A 21,005-nucleotide genomic window follows, 5' to 3' on the forward strand; every position below is an offset into this window, starting at 1 on the left:
GAACTGACACTATTGTGCAATGATAATAAATATGTAAAGGAAATTAGGAAAGGCAAAAAATAAAAAAACGTGAATGTAACTGTAGAATAATAAGTCATAACAAACAATATTACCAGAAAGCGATTGTAGTGTAAATTAGGTGATGTTGAACCAGCTCTCTATGAAAAGTCTGCAAATTATTCTGAAACATTTCTTAAAAACTCTCTTAAAAAATATATATATGTCTAATATACCAATCATCAACGTTAACGTTTTTGGAGTACACTGCTCAGAGAAAATAGGACAGATAGGGCTATGAAGACTAATGTACCCAGTCTATAAAAAGTAGACCAAAATGAGGCATAAAAACATCGCAGTTTATGTTTAAATCTTTTATTAAAGCCACAAAATAACAACAACAATATAACATCAGCAATAGCAAATTCATACACAGCTATGACATACAACAGTGAAGACCCAAGAGGCAAATTTATTCAGTTTTACCCCCTTCCCCCACAAAACCATCTAGTACAATAACACACAGCTTTCCAAATCTAAGTCGCTCATGTGGTTTCTTCATGGTGACCTTATCACTACACAGGATGAAAAGAAGACATCTGATCTTCCCTCCCAAAACCCCACCTCCCATCCCCTTGGTAGAGATGTGCGCTTGCTTACAAATTTAACAAATAGCTATGGGCACAATGTGGCAAACTAGCCCAAAACACTGACCAAATTTACTGAAAATGCCTCCAAGCTCTAGGAGATCCCCACTTTGCATCTAAATGCTCCATTTTCAGGAGGTAAGAGTTCGTTTTCCCAAGCTGTCAATGATGGCGCCTCAGGGCTCCTCCATTGAAGTAAGATACATTTTCTGGCCAAAAAAAAAAAAACCGTATGGAGAAATAAATTCAGGCCTTTCACAGTCCCGTGAGATAAAGTTAGAAAAGAACAAGTAACTCTAAAGGGTAAGTGGACTAAAAAAAAAAATTCACATTCTCCCAAAAGGCTCTAATAAGTCTACAAGTACAAAACATGTATTATGACACAAAGGAAACCCAACATTTAGGACAGGCAGCAGAGTCCGCTATTTTAGCTAGGCAAGCTTGGTGTGGGGAAATATAAAGTCTCAAAAGAAATTTATATTGCAGTTCTTTTAACACCATGGAGCGAGTAAGCTTTTTAAGTTTTTCATCAGTGAACCTAATCCAGCCCCCGTATGTTGCTCGTCAGGTAACAGTTTTATTTTCCAAAGAGAAGCTAAATTCTCATAGTCCCATTTGGGGGCAAGATCCCGCAAACTGACCTGATAAAAACGATATAAAAGTGACTGCACTGTCCGCTCATGGACTTTTACATTCAATGCTACCCTGGCAGCCTGCAGTCTTTCTCTATTGACTAGAGTAGGAGTTGAGAGCCACGGTCGTTTACATCTGTCAACCTACTTCTCCAAATACAACAGTTCCCTGACCTGGTGTTTTCTTTTAGTAACCACATAGGCTATCCTTTCTCCCCTTAAAACAGTTTTAGCAGTCTCCCAAAATAAGATGGGGTTCAAAACATGTTGGGGTGTTAGTTTCCATTTTTTAACTATAGAGTCCCTATAGTGTGGATCCTCATAAAGATAAGCAGGAAACCACCAAGTCCTCCTCCTCTCTCCCCCAATATACCCTGCACATCCAACCAGATCATCGCATGATCTGACAAACAGGGAAGGTCAATAGTCACATCCTGAATAGACTGAAAGGCAGCCGAGGTCACAAACATGTAGTCCAACTGAGACATGGTTGGAATAAGCACGGGACATTTTTTTTTTGTTACATTTGTACCCTGTACTTTCCCACTCATGGCAGGCTCAATGCAGCTTACATGGGGCAATGGAGGGTTAAGTGACTTGCCCAGAGTCACAAGGAGCTGCCTGTGCCTGAGGTGGGAATCAAACTCAGTTCCTCAGTTCCCCAGGACCAAAGTCTACCACCCTAGCCACTAGGCCACTCCCATATGCGTAAAATCTTTATCCAAGGGGAACGAAATTCTCCAGGGATCTACCAAATCCAATACTTTACAAAACTGTTGAAGTCCATGACTCTCTTGAATGTCAGCTGGATTAGGTCTTCCCCCATTCTATCCACTAAGGGATCTAAGACCACATTAAAATCCCCCACAACCAAGAGTGGTAAATGTAAATAAGGGCTGCAGACCTTAGTTCATTGTTGAAAAAAAGGTAAACTAAAGATATTGGGGGCATACAAATTAAGGATGACTGGTTATTTATTCTGAATTATCAGCTGGAGCAAGACATATCTGCCTTCATTATCTTTTAATACCCAATGCACCTGGATAGTAACTAATTTGCTTAGCAATATGGCCACTCCTGCTCTATAGGTAGTCCCCGAGGAGTACAGCACTTCACCCACCCAGCTACACGTTAATTTCTGATGCTCTGAATCTGTAAGATGTATTTCTAAGAAGGCTACACATACACCTTTCTTTTTGAGTTTTTGCAGAATTTTTGCTCTTTTTATAGGTCAGTTGACCCCTGACACATTCCAAGGAGGGTCCCATACAGTTTCTAGCAATGCACTAACAAACCAAATATTACCAGTTACAAAAGGAACCCAACGCCCAGCCTCCATTGGATCCAGAAACCTGACAGCTTTAAAGAACAGTTTCCATTTACCACTCACTCACTCTCCATTCCAACCAATCAACTCAAGTGCCTATCCCATCTCTACTCTCTTCCCCATCCAAAGTCCTGAAAACATTGCAGTGTAGCAGCAAGTCCTTAAATCTTTAAGAGGCCCTTTTAACAAAGCAGCAGTAGGTGTACTGTGGCAACGGTGCTCGACAAATCGACCCTACCGTGCACCATTTCCGGCACTCAAGGAATAATTTAGTTTCTATAGCACTGGTGTCTTACCCAGTGGTAACTGAGCAGTGCCACGCACTACCCAGTTACATATGGGTTAGCGTGGAGCCCTTACTGCGCTCCTAAATAGGAGGCGGTAAGGGATCGCCAAGAAAAATGGCCATGTGGCAAATGCTTAACTTACCGCACAGTACAAAAGGAGTAGAGGCTGACCACAGACTAAACCAACTCAGGAGATGATGTTGATGAAAACACTATATTGATTATTCAAGGGACCCAACACGGTCCATGTTTCGACGCACAAGGTTGTCTGCTGCAGGTGTCACAAAGGATGTTCACAGAGTACACACATTAAGCAGAATTATAACCAAAGGTGAACTCTATGAAATTCAAACCAAGTTTCCTCCACATACTAACTCCGACCATACTACTGCAAAACTCGTGTGCACTGCACTCACACCGCTTGCTCCCACTCTCTCCACCTCTGCCGAGGAACAATAGCACAGCCATTTCCATTTTTTTTAAAGTCCTTTTATCCACTACAGTAAAATGGGGCCTTGGTGTGCAGCAAACCCACACACCAACACCACCATAGAGGTCCTTTTACCACAGCTTGGTAAAAGGACCCCTAAATCAAGTTTAAAAAAAAAAGACATCTCTAGACATATTCCCTTATTTTGTTTAAACTCTTGTACTTGGACTTAAGTAAAGAGTTTAAACAAAATAAGGGAATATATCTAGAGATGTCTTTTTTTTTTTTTTTTTTTTTAATACATGCAATGGGTATGTTATCGATCAGTCTCTGACTATAGCATTAACTAACATTTTTTAAAGCAGTTAACTGCAAGCAGTGCTGTCGGTACATGATGTTTCCTATGCCATTTTAAATATCTCTATATATAAAAGGCACCACCAACGTTCTAAATGAAGCCTCCAGCCAGAAGTGTGAAGTGGCAGAGATATCCGTTTTCCCCATGAGTGTCTGCCCCGCCCTCTCTAACACAAACAGTGAAAGAAAACACAGCACAGCACCAAATCGCTCTCTCTGTAACAGTGAAGGGGGGAGGGGAGAGAGGGCAAACGGCCCTCACTCTCTCTGTATCACAAACACAGCACTGAAGGACTCGACTGGGAGGGGGGAGGGGACAGACAGCACAGGGGAAGGGAGAGAGGGCAGAGGGCAGGGACACACACACTCCCACATGCACACTCTGAAGAAAACCTTGCTAGCCCCCGTTTCATTTGCATCAGAAACGGGGCTTTTTTACTAGTTGTAAATAAAACAAATTTTGCCATTTGACCACAAATATCTGTAAAACTGTCACAGCGCTGAAAGCGAGCAACAATCTGCTCTGCAAACGGTATTTACTTAAAAGGGACTCGTCCCTTGCCAGGGAGTATTGTCTGAGAATTCTTTTCTTTAAAAGACTTGATATAACAGTTATTTATACTGATATTCCTTTTCTGTAAAAACCCATGGGATTGGAGGGAATGTTCTGTTATGGATTAGGAAGTGGTTGATGAATAGAAAATGGAAGGTAGGGTTAAATGGCCAATTCTCTCAGTGGAGGAGGGTGAATACTGGAGTGCCCCAGAGATCTGTCCTGGGATTGGTGCTATTTAACACATTTATTAATGATCTGGAAATGGGAATGATGAGTGAGGTGATTAAGGACCCTGTTTACTAAGGTGCACTAGTGTTTTTAGCACACGCTAAAACCACTAGTGCACCTATAGCGCAGCTTAGTAAACAGGGCCCTAAATTTGCAGATGACACACTCTTTTGAAAGTTGTTAAAACACATGTGGACAGGACCGCCAAGAGACAGAACCGGGCCCGGGGCAGGGCCCCCCCCCCCCCCCACAATCATCATCTACTGCTGCCCCCCCACACACACACACAATCGTCGCTGCTGCCGTCCCCCCTGGATCACTGCCGCAATTGAAATTCCTTGGCTTGCGGGGTGCTAGCAGAAGACGTCTTCCTCCAGTGCTGACTCTTCACTCTGCCGATTGGCTGTCCCTGCTGCTGCTTTTTCTCTCAGGGCATACTCTGTTTCAAAACTGAGCATGCATGCCTGAGAGGAAAAGCAGCCACTCAACAAGCAATGGGCAGAAGAGCAGTGCTGGAGGAAGCCCTGCAGTGTCTGCTCCTCCAGGTCCTCCCCAGCGTCCAAGGGGAGCCCGGTGCCGGAGTTTTCTGTCTCTTGCACCTGTTGGGATGCGATCACTTGGGTCCCTTCAGGAGCAGGAGAGAGAGAGACCCTGGCGCCGGGCCCCTATTGGAGGCCCGGGCCTGGGGAATTTTGCCCACCCTCCCCCCCTCTTGGCGACCCTGCATGCAGATTATGAAAAATTGCAGGAAGACCTTAGGAAGTTGGAAAACTGGGCATCTAAATGGCAGGTAAGATTTTGTATAGACAAGTGCAAAGTAATGCACATTGGAAAAAATAATCCAAATCATAGTTATTTGATGCTAGGTTCCATCCTAGGAGTCAGCACCCAAGAAAAAGATCTAGATGTCATTGTGGACAATACACTGAAAGTTTCTGCCTAGTGTGTTGCAGCGGCCAAAAAAGCAAGTAGAATGCTAGGAATTATTAGGAAAGAGAGAGAAAATAATAAGAATAATATAATGCCTCTGTATTGCTTTATGGTGCGACCACACCTTGAGTACTGTGTGCTGTTCTTGTTGCTGTTTCTTAAAAATTAGAAAAGGTTCAAAGAAGGACAATCAAAATGATTAAGGGGATAGAACTCCTCTCACATAAAGAAATGCTTAAAAGGTTAGGACTCTTCAGCCTGGAAAAGAGACGGCTGGGAGTGGGATATGATAAGAGGTCTACAAAATACTCAGTGGTGTAGAATGGGTAAACGTAAAATCAAAATTTTTTTTTTTTACTCTTTCAAAAAGTACAAAGACTAAGGGACACTCAAGGAAGTTACATGGTACTACTTATTGTAACTGAATAGATATGGATGGGCTGGAGTGTAAATTTTAAGGGGCTTTGATGTTAGCTTCAGAACGTTTAGTGCAAGACAAGTGCTGGGCAGACTTTTACAGTCTGTGCCATGAGAATGGCAAGAACAAATCAAACTTGGGTATACATATAAAGTATCACATACTATGTAAATGAGTTTATCTTTTTGGGCAGAATGGATGGACCGTAAGATCATTATCTGCCGTCATTTACTATGTTACTATCCAGCTTATTTTCGAAAGTGATAGCCGGCCATCTTCCGACACAAATTGGGAGGTGGCCGGCCATCTTCTAAAAGCGGCCAAATTGGTATAATCGAAAGCCAATTTTTGGCCGTGTTTAACTGAACTCCGTCGCGGAGCCGGCCAAAATTGACGAGGCCATGTCGGAGGCGTGGTGAAGGCGGGACTGGGGCGTGATTATGGGCTGAACAAAAAATGGCCGGCTTTCATCGATAATCGAAAAAAATTAGCCGTGTTTAGCGAACATTTAGGTCACTTTCTTTGGACCTTTTTTTTTCACGACCAAGTCCCAAAAAAGTGCCCTAAATGACCAGATGACCACCGGAGGGAATCGGGGATCACCTGCCCATACTCCCCCTGTGGTCACCAATCCCCTCCCATACTAAAAATATAAAAACATAAACCTTTTTTGCCAGCCTGTATGCCAGCCTCAAATGTCATACCCACCTCCATGAGAGCAGAATGTGTTGTATGGGCTTTTGGTGAGGGTTTGGGGGGGGGGGGGGGGTCAGTTCCCAAAGTAAAGGAGCTATGCACATGGGAGCTTTCTGAAGGCCACTGCAGTGACCCCTAGGGTGGCCGGTTGCTGTCCTGGCATGTCAGGGGGGGCCATTGCACTGAAAATACTAGCTCCTCCCACGGCCAAATGCCTTGAATTTGGCCGGCTTTGAGATGGCTGACATAACTTTCCATTATCGCTAAAAAACGAAGCTGGCCATCTCAAACCCCGGCCAAATCCAATGCATTTGGCTGGCCGGAACCGTATTATCGAAACAAAAGATGGCTGGCCATCTTTTTTGAAAATACGGGTCTGGCCAGCTGTTTGCGGCGCCGCCAAAATACATCGCCGGCCATGTATTTCGCCGGTGCCATTCGATTATTCCCCTCCATATTACTCTTTGGGGTTCTACATGGAATGTTGCTACTGATTGGGATTCCAGAATCTTGTAACTCTCTTTAGGAGTCCAGAATCTTCAGAACTTTTAGTACAAGAACAGTGCTGGGCAGACTTTTACGGTCTGTGTCCTGAGAATGGCAAGGACAAATCAAACTCTGGTATAAAGTATCACATACCATGTAAAATGGGTTTATCTTGTTGGGCAGACTGGATGGACCGTAAGGTCTTTATCTGCTGTCATTTACTATGTTACTTTTTAAATGAACAGGAGGAAATATTTTTTTTTCTCTCGACGAATAGTCAAGCTCTAGAACTCGTTGCCAGAGGATGTGGTATCAGCAGTTAATGTATCTTGCTTAAAAAAGTTTGGACAAGGTCCTGGAGGAATAGTCCATAGTCTAACATTGACATAGACATAGGGAAAACCACTGCTTGTCCCTGGGATCAGTAGTACGAATCTTGTTACTATTTGGGGCTCTGTCAGGTACTTACAGCCTGAATTGGCCACTGTTGGAAGTAGGATACTGGACTAGATGGATCATTGGTGTGATCCAGTATGGCTATTTTTATGTTCTTAGGTTTATATATTAAAAAGCTCACAGTATATAGCACATGAGTAAAAATATATATGTAAAATACCTTGAAAGAATTTAAATCTGCAAAGGTCTAAATAAAAGCATGCAACCAGAAAAGAGAGATCTGGAAAAAGTCCAGATAAAGAGGGGAAAAACAACCTTTAAAATTGGCACTAAAAGTAGTGTCTACTGAACACTGAGACAAGTGAACTGTATTGTGAATGGTTTCCTTAAAAGGAAAGGTTCCATTTGTGGAATTTAAAATTGGTAATTCTGCTATAGATTACTGTTTGGTCTTTCTGGTTCCTGTATTCTGCTGCTCCCAGGAGGGTTTCTTTTCTTATATAAGTAGAGGAGTGTGGTAGCCGTGTTAGTCCACTCTTAAGGTTATCAATAGAAATCAAACAAAATAAAACATGGAAAAGAAAATAAGATGATACCTTTTTTATTGGACATAACTTAATACATTTCTTGATTAGCTTTCGAAGGTTGCCCTTCTTCGTCAGATCGGAAATAAGCAAATGCTTATTGAAGGGCGACCTTCGAAAGCTAATCAAGAAATGTATTAAATTATGTCCAATAAAAAAGGTATCATCTTATTTTCTTTTCCATGTTTTATTTTGTTTGATTTCTATTGATTTTCTTATATAAGAATTCTGGGTGTAGCTAGCATCAGATATTCCCTTCAGATCTGCATGTTTTGATGGCTCTGTGAAAGGTTAGCCAAAATAAAGGCACTGAAATAAATCAGGAGTTCAGTAGTTAAGACCCTGCTTCAAGAACAGTTTTCCCCCATATGAGCAGAGTAAAGGGGTAAAAGAGTTAGGCTGTTATAGAAAACAACATTACATAGTAAATGTTGACAGGGAAAGATCAGTTGGCCCATACAATTTGTCCCGTTGTCTTTCTCATCAGTTCTCTATAACTTTTTGGTGCATATAAATTCCCATAAATGAGCTAGGGGTGATGAGGAAAGGAGAGATGCTGCATGAGGGAGGAGAGGAGCATATTTGTTGGGGTGGAGGGGGAGGGAGAGATGCAGCAAAGGGGTGGTGAGGGGTGAGAAAGGGAAAAAATCTTGTATATGGGGGGGGGAGAGAGATGATGCATGGAGAGGGAGAAATGTTGGACATATAGGGGTGGAGGAGAGGGAGAGAGAGTCCATGGGGGGGGGGGTGGAGAGGGAGAAATGATGGTGGAGGGGAAGAAGGGAGAGATGCTGTACGAGACGTTGGACCTGGGGCACAAGGGAGGGAGAGAGAGAAAGGTTGGTCAATAGAAGGAGGGTAGACGCTGGATGGAGGGGGGAGAGAAGGAGGGTAGATGCTAGATGGGGGGGGGGAGTGAAGGAAGGTAGACATTGGATGGAGGGGAAGCGAAGGAGGGCAGACGCTGGATAGAAAGGATGAAGAAAAAGAAAAGGAAGGCTTGTGTGGGAATGCCAGCATCAGTGTCTGAAGCATGCCATTGATTTCCTCTGGAGCTCAGGCCTCGGGCAGTGGACCTCTTCAGCTGGCAGGGCTTAGGCATCCCCACCAGCAAAGGTAGGACTCAATACCATTGGCAGTGGGGGTGGGGAGACCTGAAAGGAAATGTGTAGCCTAGGGGTGCTGTGACCCGAGAAAGTTTAGGAACTCTTTCTCTGTACCCATCATTGTCATCTAAAAATATTTCAGTTATGCTCGTCAGTCTTAGGGTTATAAACATGGTGATCTGCCATCTTGATAGAACTGTTGCTTGTTGGGGTTGTAATATTGGCAGCTCCATGCCAGTTATCCAAGTCTTTCCACTGCTGTTAGGGCCCCTTTTACAAAGGTTCTCTAGCATTTTTAGCGCACGCCAAATGCTAAGATATTTTATTCCTGTGGGTGTCTTTAGTGCATACTAATTTTTAGCACATGCTAAAAACACCAGTGCACCTTTGTAAAAGACCCCTTAGTGTTGTAATGGCTGCTCCATAGATTTCCTAGCCTTTTTGGAAGCCTGATGTAGATATCAAAAGATTACTATTCCAGAGTCTAAGAAAGATGTAGGAGTTATGGTCCATCATTAGTGTTTCATGTGTAAATGTGGTGGTGTAATTACACCACCAAAATTTTAGGAAGAGAAAAGCCCCCCCCCCCCCCCCAAACATTTGCTTGTTTCAAGCTGAGGAAATGAGGAATGGTAAAGAAGCGATGCCAAGCAATAGTGATTGATAGAGGAGCAATGGCAACTGTATTCACTTACTTTTTTGACTCACTAATCATCATTGCTAAGGCTCACTCCTTATCTTTTTTGCATGCATTTTATTAATGTCTGTATAATCTGATTTACATTTGTTTATTGTTTGTAGTATGATGGATATACTTCCTGTCCACTTGTTACTAACTACAATAAAGTGATACTAGCAGAATTTGACTACAATGCTCAGCCACTGGAAACATTCCCCATTGATCAAAGCAAAGAAAGGTGGACCATGTACCATATGAAAGCTGATATGATGCCATTCCTTTACTGGTATGGATTGCTAAAGTAAGTATCGAAATGCCAATTTACACATTGTATTTATTAAGTATAAAATAATTGTGATGTCTTGCTGCAGTTCATTTTTCTATATTCATCAAGAACTGTTAGCCAAGTCATTATGTCAACAGAACACTAACACTGATATAATTTAAAAAGTAATTATTGGTTAAGGGCCTTGTTTACTAAGACGCACTAGTGTTTTTAGTGCACGCTAATGCTAGAGACACCCATATATTCCTAATATGTACAGGGATGAGCAAAACCAATGTACTCTGCAGGGATGTAAATCAGGGGCGTAGCCAGACTTCGGCGGTAGGGGGGTCCAGAGCGGAGGTGAGAGGGCACATTTTTTACCCTCCCCCCCCCCCCCGGCACCAACCCTTTCGATCCCCTCTTCCCGCCGCCGCCGTTGGGTACATTTTCCAGCAGGGGTCTCCAACCCCTGCCAGCCGAAGTCCTCTTATCGGGCGCGGCCACGTTGCTGATCTGCAAGGGCAGGCTTCTGTTTCTGTGAGTCTGACATCCTGCGGAGTTATTGTTAGTAATATGTAATATATCCTTAAAATCGAGCTTGGTACCGGAACATTGGAGGGTGGCCAATGTAACACCGATTTTTTTTAAAAAGATTCCAGAGGAGATCCGGGAAATTATAGACCGGTGAGTCTGACGTTGGTGCCGGGCAAAATGGTAGAGACTATTATAAAGAACAAAATTACAGAGCATATTCAAAAGCATGGATTAATGAGACAGTCAACATGGATTTAGGGGGGAAAGGGAATGAGACTTATAATACCGCCTTTCTGTAGTTTTTCCAACTACATTCAAAGCGGTTTACATATTATATACAGGTACTTATTTGTACCTGGGACAATGGAGGGTTAAGTGACTTGCCCAGAGTCACATGGAGCTGCAGTGGGAATCGAACCCAGTTCCCCAGGATCAGAGTCCACTGCACTAACCACTAGGCTAGTGCCTCACCAATCTACTACATTTCTTTGAAGGGATGAACAAACATGTGGATAAAGGTGAGCCGGTTGATATTGTGTATCTGGATTTTCAGAAGGTGTTTGACAAAGTACCTCATGAAAGACTCCAGAGGAAATTGGACAGTCATGGGATAGGAGGTAGTGTTCTATTGTGGGTTAAAAATTGGTTAAAAGATAAAAAAACAGAGAGTAGGGTTAAATGATCAGTATTCTCAATGGGGAAGGGTAGTTAGTGGGGTTCCCCAGGGGTCTGTGCTGGGACCGCTGATTTTTAACATAATTGTAAATGACCTAGAGATGGGAGTAACTAGTGAGGTAATTAAATTTGCTGATGACACCAAGTTATTCAAAGTCATTAAATCACAGGAGGATTGTGAAAAATTACAAGAGGACCTTACGAGACTGGGAGACTGGGCGTCTAAATGGCAGATGACATTTAATGTGAGCAAGTGGAAAGTGATGCATGTGGGAAAGAGGAACCTGAATTATAGCTACGTCATGCAAGGTTCCACGTTAGGAGTCACAGACCAAGAAAGGGATCTAGGTGTCGTCGTTGATGATACGTTGAAACCTTCTGCTCAGTGTGCTGCTATGGCTAAGAAAGCAAATAGAATGTTAGGTATTATTAGGAAAGGAATGGAAAACAAAAATTAGGATGTTATAATGCCTTTGTATCGCTCCATGGTGCGACCGCACCTCGAATAGTGTGTTCAATTCTGGTAGTCGTATTTCAAAAAAGATATAGTGGAAGTAGAAAAGGTGCAGAGAAGGGCAACGAAAATGATAAAGGGGATGGGACGACTTCCCTATGAGGAAAGGCTAAAGCGGCTAGGGTTCTTCAGCTTGGAGAAAAGGCGGCCGAGGAGAGATATGATAGAGGCCTATAAAATAATGAGTGGAACGGGTAGATGTGAGGCGTCTGTTTACGCTTTCCAAAAATATTAGGACTAGGGGGCATGCAATGAAGCTACAATGTAGTAAATTTAAAACGAATCGGAGAAAAGGTTTCTTCACTCAACGTGTAATTAAACTCTGGAATTCATTGCCAGAGAATGTGGTAAAGGCGGATAGCTTAGTGGAGTTTAAAAAAGGTTTGGACAGCTTCCTAAAGAAAAAGTCCATAGACCATTATTAAATGGACTTGGGGAAAATCCACTATTTCTGGGATAAGCAGTATATAATGTTTTGTACTCTTTTGGGATATTGCCAGATATTTGTGACCTGGATTGGCCACTGTTGGAAACAGGATGCTGGGCTTGATGGACCTTTGGTCTTTCCCAGTATGGCAATACTTATGTACGTATTCCATACTACTAATCCCAGGGCAAGCAGTGGCATCCCTATGTCTGTGTCAATAGTAGGCTATGGACTTTTCCTCCAGGAAATGCCCCTCCCTCTTTTCTCCTCCCATGTGATCCAGTCCCCTACACCAACAACTGAATCCGCCCCCACATGATGTTCCTCCTGATTCTGCTCCCCCTTCTTCATATCCTCTCAAAGGTCCCCTGAATCTGATCACCATTCCCTTAGGCCAAGGCTTTTAACCCCCCAAATGGCCCTCCAAGGGCCTTCGTTTAACATCCATGGTGATCTAGGGGTTGTCAGGGCAAGAACAATCCCCTCCCCCACTGTTACTCATCATGGCTTCATAAGCAAAATGTCTGCAGTGATCCCTAAGATCATGAGACTGCCAATAGAAATCATGACAGCCATTTTGCCTATGGAGCTGCGACGGGCTGGAGCAAGGGGAGATTGCTGTAGGTAGGATCAGGAGGTTGATGGCACTACTTATGTACTTATGACCTAGGGGAGGGGGATTGGATTTCAGGGGAGGACCTTTGACTTGAGGGGAAGTGGTTTAGGGTTGAGACTCTGTTTTTTAAGAGGGGGATCAGATTCAGGGTAACCTGACCGTGGATCCCAGCTGATATTCAAGCGGGACCTATATAAATATCTTATGCAGGTCCAAGCTAAATATTTGACAGGACCTGCATAAATGTCACTGTAGGATATCAAGTCCAGAATCTTTTTTTTTTTTTTTTTAAGGATCCATGTTTTTCGTTTGGTTCATTCAGTACACAGCTCCGTATGATGGGATTTAGACCATGGTTCTTACATCCTCAAAGACAGCTAAAATTATAGCACATATACTTTTAGTCACATTAAAAGAAGAACTTTGTGGGCAGTTTTAGGTCAGGGGAGGAAAACAGGCTAAGTACATTTGATTTTCAAATGTGTGTCTGTGTGTGCTATTTTAACTGCTGCCTGCACAAGTGCAAAATACACACATACTTTTTCACTTGTTTTACACTTGTGATTTTCAAAAAGAAATAATGGGAATAATTTGTCTTGGAAAATGTTTGCATAGAGTATGTACAATGAAACTGACAGCATAATTTGCAACTGTGTGTACTATTTACAAATTGCCCACAGAATAAATTGCAGTTTTACTACTGCGCCCCATATCATTATTCTTGGTTCACTCTGCACATCCTGTCTCCTTAACTCAGTAGGTACGATCCTGTTCTTGTATGTTCATGTAGAACAGAGTTGCCTAATGAATGGCACATAGCTTTCAAAAACTACTTGCAAATCTATTATGTTAGTCCAATGAAAGGATTTTGTCTACAGTTTGATCGTTGAACTTTTCTTGCAAATACTTAAGTGAACCAACAAAGCAATAAATGATTTAATCTAGTTGTGATCTGAAGACTAGCATGCCTGCCTATGAAAAGCACTAGGAGATATTTACTTCTATACAGTAAAAAGGATGTTTAATGAAACTGTTTTCAAATTCTCTTCTAGTGGACTCTGGGGAGGACCAGCTCCCATAAGGAAGTTGCTGCATCTTGGCCTGAAGTAACAATGACAGCTATTTGATAATTGACATCTGTAAAGTGTTTGATATGCTGTTTCCCTTTTCTGCTTTCATAATCAAATTGTTAACATAACATGAATACATGAATAATTTGAATATGATCACATATTAACTTTAAGTGTGTACTTTTGTATAATTATAAATGGTAAAATCACTGAGCAATGGATTTTAACTATCACTGAAAGTCCCCAATATGTTTTTTTTAACTCAAGTATATTTTGAATATCCATCAATTATGATTTTCAAAATTAAGTTCTAAGCATGTGTGGGCAGGATAAGGAGATGTAGGCACTTGAAGTGAGTTTTTTTTTAAATGTAATTTTTGGCTACAAAAATGGTGTTTGATGCTGTATATCTTGTTTTGAAAATGGCATTTATCCTAGTATGTATTTTGAGTGCACATGGCAAAATTCATAAAAGAAGTTTACTTCAGTGATCATGGTCTATTTCCAGGCATAAATGGAAGCCAAACTAAAATTCTGGGCTTCTTTTACAAAGCCATGCTAACGATTCCCACGCAGTAAATGAGAAGAAGCCCATAGGAATTGAACGGTCTTCCTCTCATTTGCCACACCGAGAATCGGCAGAGCAGCTTTGTAAAAGAGGCCCTCTGTTTAATTGGAGAATGTTTTGAGCCTTTTGTTTTTCCATCTGATATGGACCTTAGAGAAAACATATATGATGACAATAATTATTTTCTTTAGAAGTATCCATTTATAACTCTTGTTTTGGTTCTTCAGCAATCCTTGATTGAAATAAGACAGATTCTTTTTTGGGGCCATGCTGTGAAATTAAGATGGAAATAATCTGAAACATTCAGACAAATATTTTGACAAGTTCCCTCAGAAAAGCACATCTTATTTTACTTGCCATATGGAACTTTAGGATTAAAAAAAAAGCAGTAAGTGATTGAGCAGAAGTATATGCAGTGATCTGGAACAGGCCTCTCCTTTCAGGCAATTCTCTTGTGGCAAAATCATAGGTCTGAGGAGTGCGCTTCGATCATCCTGGGGCTTCGATTGAGAATCTGCTTATCTTTTTGGGGTAAACGAAATGGAAGAGGCTTGTCAGCCCTCACCTGGTGAAGACTTTTTAATAAATTATGGTTTTGCTTGCTGCTTGAACTAGACTGGCTATTTCTGAACCTGCAGAGCCAAACAAAACTCTATTGGATGAGATTGGTTCTGATAGAAAATGTCAAGATCAAATAGAATGCAAAGGGAATTTCATAATAAATGTTGTTTATGTATATTGCATACCCCAATGTAATTACTTTTTAAAAAGTTTTTAAAGCCATCTATGTAGTCACTTCAAGCTGAGAGGATTTACCAATAAAATACTAGTGCCTCTATTTAAGAAGCTTCCAAAATGCAGAAAAAAACAAGAGCATTTATCTTGTATACATTTCAGTTATGTGAACTGTCACTTAGTATCTCAATGCTTCACCTCCACAAGCATAGTACACTTACTTCTAAGTTCAGGTCTGTATTGGTCTCCCCTTCATTTTCATAACTTGGCCTGCTACAGGTGAGTAACTATGCTTTCTCTGAGGACAAGTAGGCCATTTTATTCTCACAGCAGAGAATCCTTAGATACCAGGCTCACCGAAAACAATGCTAGGACAACAGGGACTCGAAATGTCAAGGCCTGTAATTCAAAGAACCTGAAACAATTTGTATACTAGCTCTGGAGGTGCAGCCTGGAACAGAACAATAATGGGCCTAGAGGAGTTGGATTCTAGACACCAAATTCTCTAGACACCAAATAAATTCTGCAGGACTGCTTGTCTAAACCAGCTGTCATGTTGGGTATCCTGCTCAAGGCAGTAATGAGATGTGAATGTGTGCAGTTTACCACATCACAGCTTTGCAAATCTTTATGGAATATGACCAAAATGGGCAACCAATGTAGCCATGGGCCTGACATTAAGTAATGAGCCTTGACATCGACCTTCTAGAATCAGCCCAGCCTGGGCATAAATAAAGGAGATGCAGTCTGCTACCTAATTGGAAATTGTGTGTTTTCTGATAGCTACCCCATCTGGCTTGGGTCAAAAGAAACAAAAATGCTAGGTAAGACTGTCTATGGGCTTTAGTCTGCTCCAGCTAGAAGGCTAAGGCTGACTTGCAATCTAAGATATTTAGTACACTCTCGCCAGGATGGGCATATGGCTTTGGGAAAAATGTTGGCAGAACGATTGACTGGTTAAGATGGAACTCCAACACTACTGCAATCTGCTTCTTGCTGGCCTCCCACTTAGTTACCTCTCCCCTCTCCAATTGGTTCAAAACTCTGCTGCCCGTCTCGTCTTCTGCCAGGGTCGCTTTACTGGCTCCCTATCCATTTTCGCATCCTGTTCAAACTTCTTCTACTAACCTATAAATGTACTCACTCTGCTGCTCCCCAGTATCTCTCCACACTCGTCCTTCCCTACACCCCTTCCTGTGCACTCTGCTCCATGGATAAATCCTTCTTATCTGTTCCTTTCTCCACTACTGCCAACTCCAGACTTCGCACCTTCTGTCTTGCTGCACCCTACGCCTGGAATAAACTTCCTGAGCCCATACGTCTTGCCCCATCCTTGGCCACCTTTAAATCTAGACTGAAAGCCCACCTCTTTAACATTGCTTTTGACTCATAACCACTCGCCTCCACCTACCCTCCTCTCCTCCTTCCTGTACACATTAATTGATTTGATTTGCTTACTTTATTTTTTGTCTATTAGATTGTAAGCTCTTTGAGCAGGGACGGTCTTTCTTCTATGTTTGTGCAGCGCTGCGTACGCCTTGTAGCGCTATAGAAATGCTAAATAGTAGTAGTAGAACTTAGGATGCATGAGGAGAACTACACTATTGTGGTGAATCTTAGTGTAAGGTGAATCAACCTCTAGGGCCTGAGGGTCACTGCCACTGTGAGCTGAAGTGACCGTCACCAGAAACACAACTTTCCAGGTCAAATATGTCAGATGACAAGAATTAAGCAGCTCAAAAGGAGCTTTCATTAGCTGGGTGAGGACAACATTAAGATTCCATGACACAGTTGGAGGTTTGAGAGAGGGCTTTGTCAACAACAAACCTTGCATGGAGTGAACAGTTAGAGGGTGCACAAAGATGGGCTTGCCTCCTACATGGTGATGATAAGCACTAATTGTACTTAAATGAACCCTCACAAAAATGGTTTTCAAACCAGACTCAGAGAGGTGCATGAAGTATTGTCAGACTCGTGAGTCCTTATGCTAAGTAGCACCTGGAGAAGTACTGGTCCTGGCTCAGCAGTCAGGCAACCCTGAAACTTCACCTGTGGTCACTGCTGTTCCCCAGAGGTTGAGCACCTAGGTGCGGGCAGCCGACAGAACTTCAGAGAGCAGGGATTGAGAGGAATAGGAGCCGAGAGGCAGAGAAGAACTGGGTTCTGGATCCGACAGGGGCTAGAGGGCAAGTGGCAGGCAGCCGGCAGAGCGTAGTCAGGAACGCACTGGTCAAAGGCAGGCAGCAGGCACAGAGAGTAGTCGGGACGCGCTGGGTCAAAAAGGCAGGCAGCAGGCACAGACAGTAGTCGGGAACACGCTGGGTTGAAAGGCAGGCAGCAGGCACATACAGTGGAGTATGCAAGACCTACCAGAATAGAAGCCAAAGCATGGAGGCCAGGAGGAGATCAGCTGATAAAGTGCTGGCGTCTGACATCAGCAGGGTGAAGGAGCACAGCCATAGGATAGAGAGCAGGAGCAGGGAAGAAACCGGGAGACCAATAGGAGAGAAGCAAGGGAAGACAAAAGGAAAGGAAGATACTGATAGGCCAGGTGAGGAGAAATGAGGACGAGTCAAGGAAATGGACAGCCAGGGTGTCCAATCCCCTGTGGGACAGGAGGTGGGGCAGAGAATCCCAGAGTGAGCCAGGGCTCAGGCAACACGAGAGAGACTGGCGTAAAAGTGCCGAATAAGCGAAAGCCCGAGGAAAACCAGCAGCACGCACTGTGCCAGTCAAGAGTGCGCATCGACGGGAACCCGCACTGCCCGAGGACGCCACGTGCATTGAGGTAGGGGCCATACTACTACTACTACTTATATCATTTATAAAGCGCTACTAGACGTACGTAGCGCTGTACACTTGAACATGAAGAGACAGTCCCTGCTTGACAGAGCTTACAATCTAATTAGGACAAACAGGACAAACAAGAGATAAGTGAGGATGATAAAATAAGGGTTCTGAACAAGTGAATAAGGGTTAGGAGTTAAAAGCAGCATCGAAAAGGTGGGCTTTTAGCTTAGATTTGAAGACGGCCAGAGCTGGAGCTTGACATACCGGCTCAGGAAGTCTATTCCAGGCATATGGTGAAGCAAGATAAAAGGAACAGAGTCTGGAGTTAGCAGTGGAGGAGAAGGGAGCAGATAAGTGAGATTTACCCAGTGAACGGAGTTCCCGGGGAGGAATGTAGGGAGAGATGAGGAGCTGCAGAGTGAATGCACTAATAGGTCAATAAGAGGAGTTTGAAATGTATGCGGAAACAGATAGGAAGCCAGTGAAGTGACTTGAGGAGAGGGCTAATATGAGCATAACAACCCTGGCGGAATATTAGTCATGCAGCAGAATTTTGAACAGATTGAAGAGGAGATAGAGGGCTAAGTGGGAGGCCTGTGAGAAGCAAGTTGCAATAGTCTAAGCGAGAGGTGGTAAGAGTATGGATGAGGGTTCTGGTAGTGTGCTCAGAAAGGAAAGGGCGAATTTTGGTGATATAGAGATAGAAACGACAGGTTTTAGCAGTCTGCTGAATATGTGCAGAGAAGGAGAGGGAGGAGTCGAAGATGACCCCAAGGTTATGAGCTGATGAGACAGGAAGGATGAGAGTGTTATCCACAGGAATAGAGAATGGGGGAGGAGGAGAGGTTGGTTTAGGGGGTAAGATGAGAAGCTCAGTCTTGGTCATGTTTAGTTTCAGATGGTGCTGAGACATCCAGGCAGCAATGTCAGACAGGCAAGCTGATACTTTGGCCTGGATTTCGGCTGAGATTTTTGGTGTAGAGAGGTAGAGCTGGGAGTCATCAGCGTAAAGATGATACTGAAAACCATGGGATGAGATCAGAGTACCAAGGGAAGAAGTATAGATGGAGAAAAGAAGAGGTCCCAGGACAGATCCCTGAGGTACACCAACTGACAGTGGGATAGAAGTAGAGGAGGATCCACTAGAGTATACACTAAAAGTACGCTGGGAGAGATAAGAAGAAAACCAGGAAAGAACAGAGCCCTGAAATCCAAGTGAGGACAGCGTATCAAGGAGTAGGCTGTGATCAACAGTGTCAAAAGCAGCAGATAGATCAAGAAGGATGAGGATAGAATAGAATAGAGACCTTTGGATCTGGCCAGGAACAGATCATTGGAGACTTTAGCAAGCACTGTTTCAGTTGAATGAAGGGAGCGAAAGCCAGATTGAAGTGGATCAAGAATAGCTTGAGATGAAAGTCAAGGCAACGGCGGTGAATAAGCACGTTCAAGTATCTTGGATAGAAAAGGGAGGAGGGAGTTGGGGCGATAGTTGGAAGGACAGGTAGGGTCCAATGAAGGTTTTATAAGGAGTGGTGTGACTACAGCATGTTTGAAGGCATGTTTGACAGGTATTCAATCAGATCTCCTCACCTGTCCTTCACAAAAACTAAGCCTTTGTCCTCACACCAGACAGAAAAACCTCTTCTACTTACATGAGTAACATCTCTTACTGGAGTCTATCCTGGAAGCTACCAAGCTGTGGGCAACACCCTCTGGCAAATCTAAGGTTTCCAATTCTATGCCCTCAACATCCAAGCAGTGAGAGACCACTTGTGCAGTTGCAAAACTCTGCTCAGCCTGTCCGTTAGCCAGTTGTCTTTTCCTGGTAGGTATGTGGCTCAGAGGTCCATCCTGTGAAGGAAGGCCCACTGCCACATCCCTACTGCTTCCTGAAACTAGGGGTAGGATACCATACCTCCATGCTTGTTTATGATAAAACATTACAACCTGGTTGTCCATTTGAATGAGAATAATTTGATCTGCAGCCAATCTCTGAAAGCCTTTTTAGAGCATTCCAAATTGCCCCAAGATCGATATGGAGATCTGTTTCCTGAGCAGACCAAGCTACCCATCCCAGGTTGGAGCATCCACTGTTATCACCTTCTGAGGAGGTGGTATTTGGATTGGAAGTCCCACTGTCAAATTGGTTCAAATTGTCCACCAGAGAAAGGCATGAGTTAAATCTGAAGGAAGCTGGATGCCATCCGCTAGACTTCCATCAGCCTGAGACTACTGGGAACCTAGGGACCACTGGACATCTCTCAAATGGAGACATGCCAAGGGAGTGACATGCACTGTGAAGTCATGTGGCCCATTAATCTCAACATTTGCTGAGCTGTGACCTGCTTGTTGGTCTCTGCCCTCACATGTGGAAGAAAAACCCAAGGCTGCAATGTATCTAGCAGGGCTCCTACGTATTCCAATTGCTGGATTGGGAGAAGGTGGGACTTGGGATACTTTAAAATGAACCCTAGTAACTCCAACACCTGCATAGTTAGGTGCATTGACTCTGATGCTCCCTTCTGTGATGTGCTCTTGACCAACCAATCTTCTAAACAGGGAAACACGTATGATCCCAGTCTGCATAAATATGCCACTACTACTGCTAGACATTTGATGAATACTCTGGGAGCTGATGCAAGGCCAAATGGGAGCACATGGTACTGATAGTGGCATTTCCCTATTCGAAGTCTGAGATACTTCCTGTGACTGGGAAGTACTGAAATGTGTAGGTATAGGAATCCTTTAAGTCCAGCGATCATATCTGATCATTTTCCTGCACCGGGGGAGAAGGATGCCTAGGGAAGTTATCCTTGACTTTTCTTTGACCAGGAATTTGTTCAGGGCACTTAGGTGTAGGATGGGCAAATCACCCCCCCCCCCCCCCCCCCCCAGTTTTCTTAGGCACAAGGAAATACCTGGAATGGAACAGAATCCTTTCCCTTCTTCTCCTGGTGGTACATGTTCAACCACATTGGCCTGGAGAAGGGTGGAGATTTCCTCTACAAGTACCTGCTTGTGCCGATGAATTACACTCTTGGTGGGGAGT

General features: G+C 43.3%; 1 protein-coding gene across 2 annotated transcripts in view; it reads left to right on the forward strand.

Annotated features, from left to right (window-relative positions):
• Positions 1-15,171, forward strand: part of SQOR (sulfide quinone oxidoreductase) — an 82,578-nt gene extending 67,407 nt beyond the window's left edge. Inside the window, exons 9-10 of one of the 2 annotated variants that reach the window (XM_030189582.1) lie at positions 9,879-10,057; positions 13,843-15,171. In XM_030189582.1, coding sequence (XP_030045442.1) covers positions 9,879-10,057; positions 13,843-13,900 — 237 coding nt within the window. In that variant the 3' untranslated portion in view covers positions 13,901-15,171. Of the gene's footprint in view, positions 1-9,878; positions 10,058-13,842 lie in introns of those variants that run through there. The other variant, XM_030189583.1, reaches the window with a different exon arrangement.
• The last annotated feature ends 5,834 nt before the right edge of the window (positions 15,172-21,005 follow it).

This window comes from Microcaecilia unicolor, chromosome 1 (assembly GCF_901765095.1).
Source record: "Microcaecilia unicolor chromosome 1, aMicUni1.1, whole genome shotgun sequence".
In the NCBI taxonomy this organism is placed as follows: Eukaryota; Metazoa; Chordata; class Amphibia; order Gymnophiona; family Siphonopidae; genus Microcaecilia; species Microcaecilia unicolor.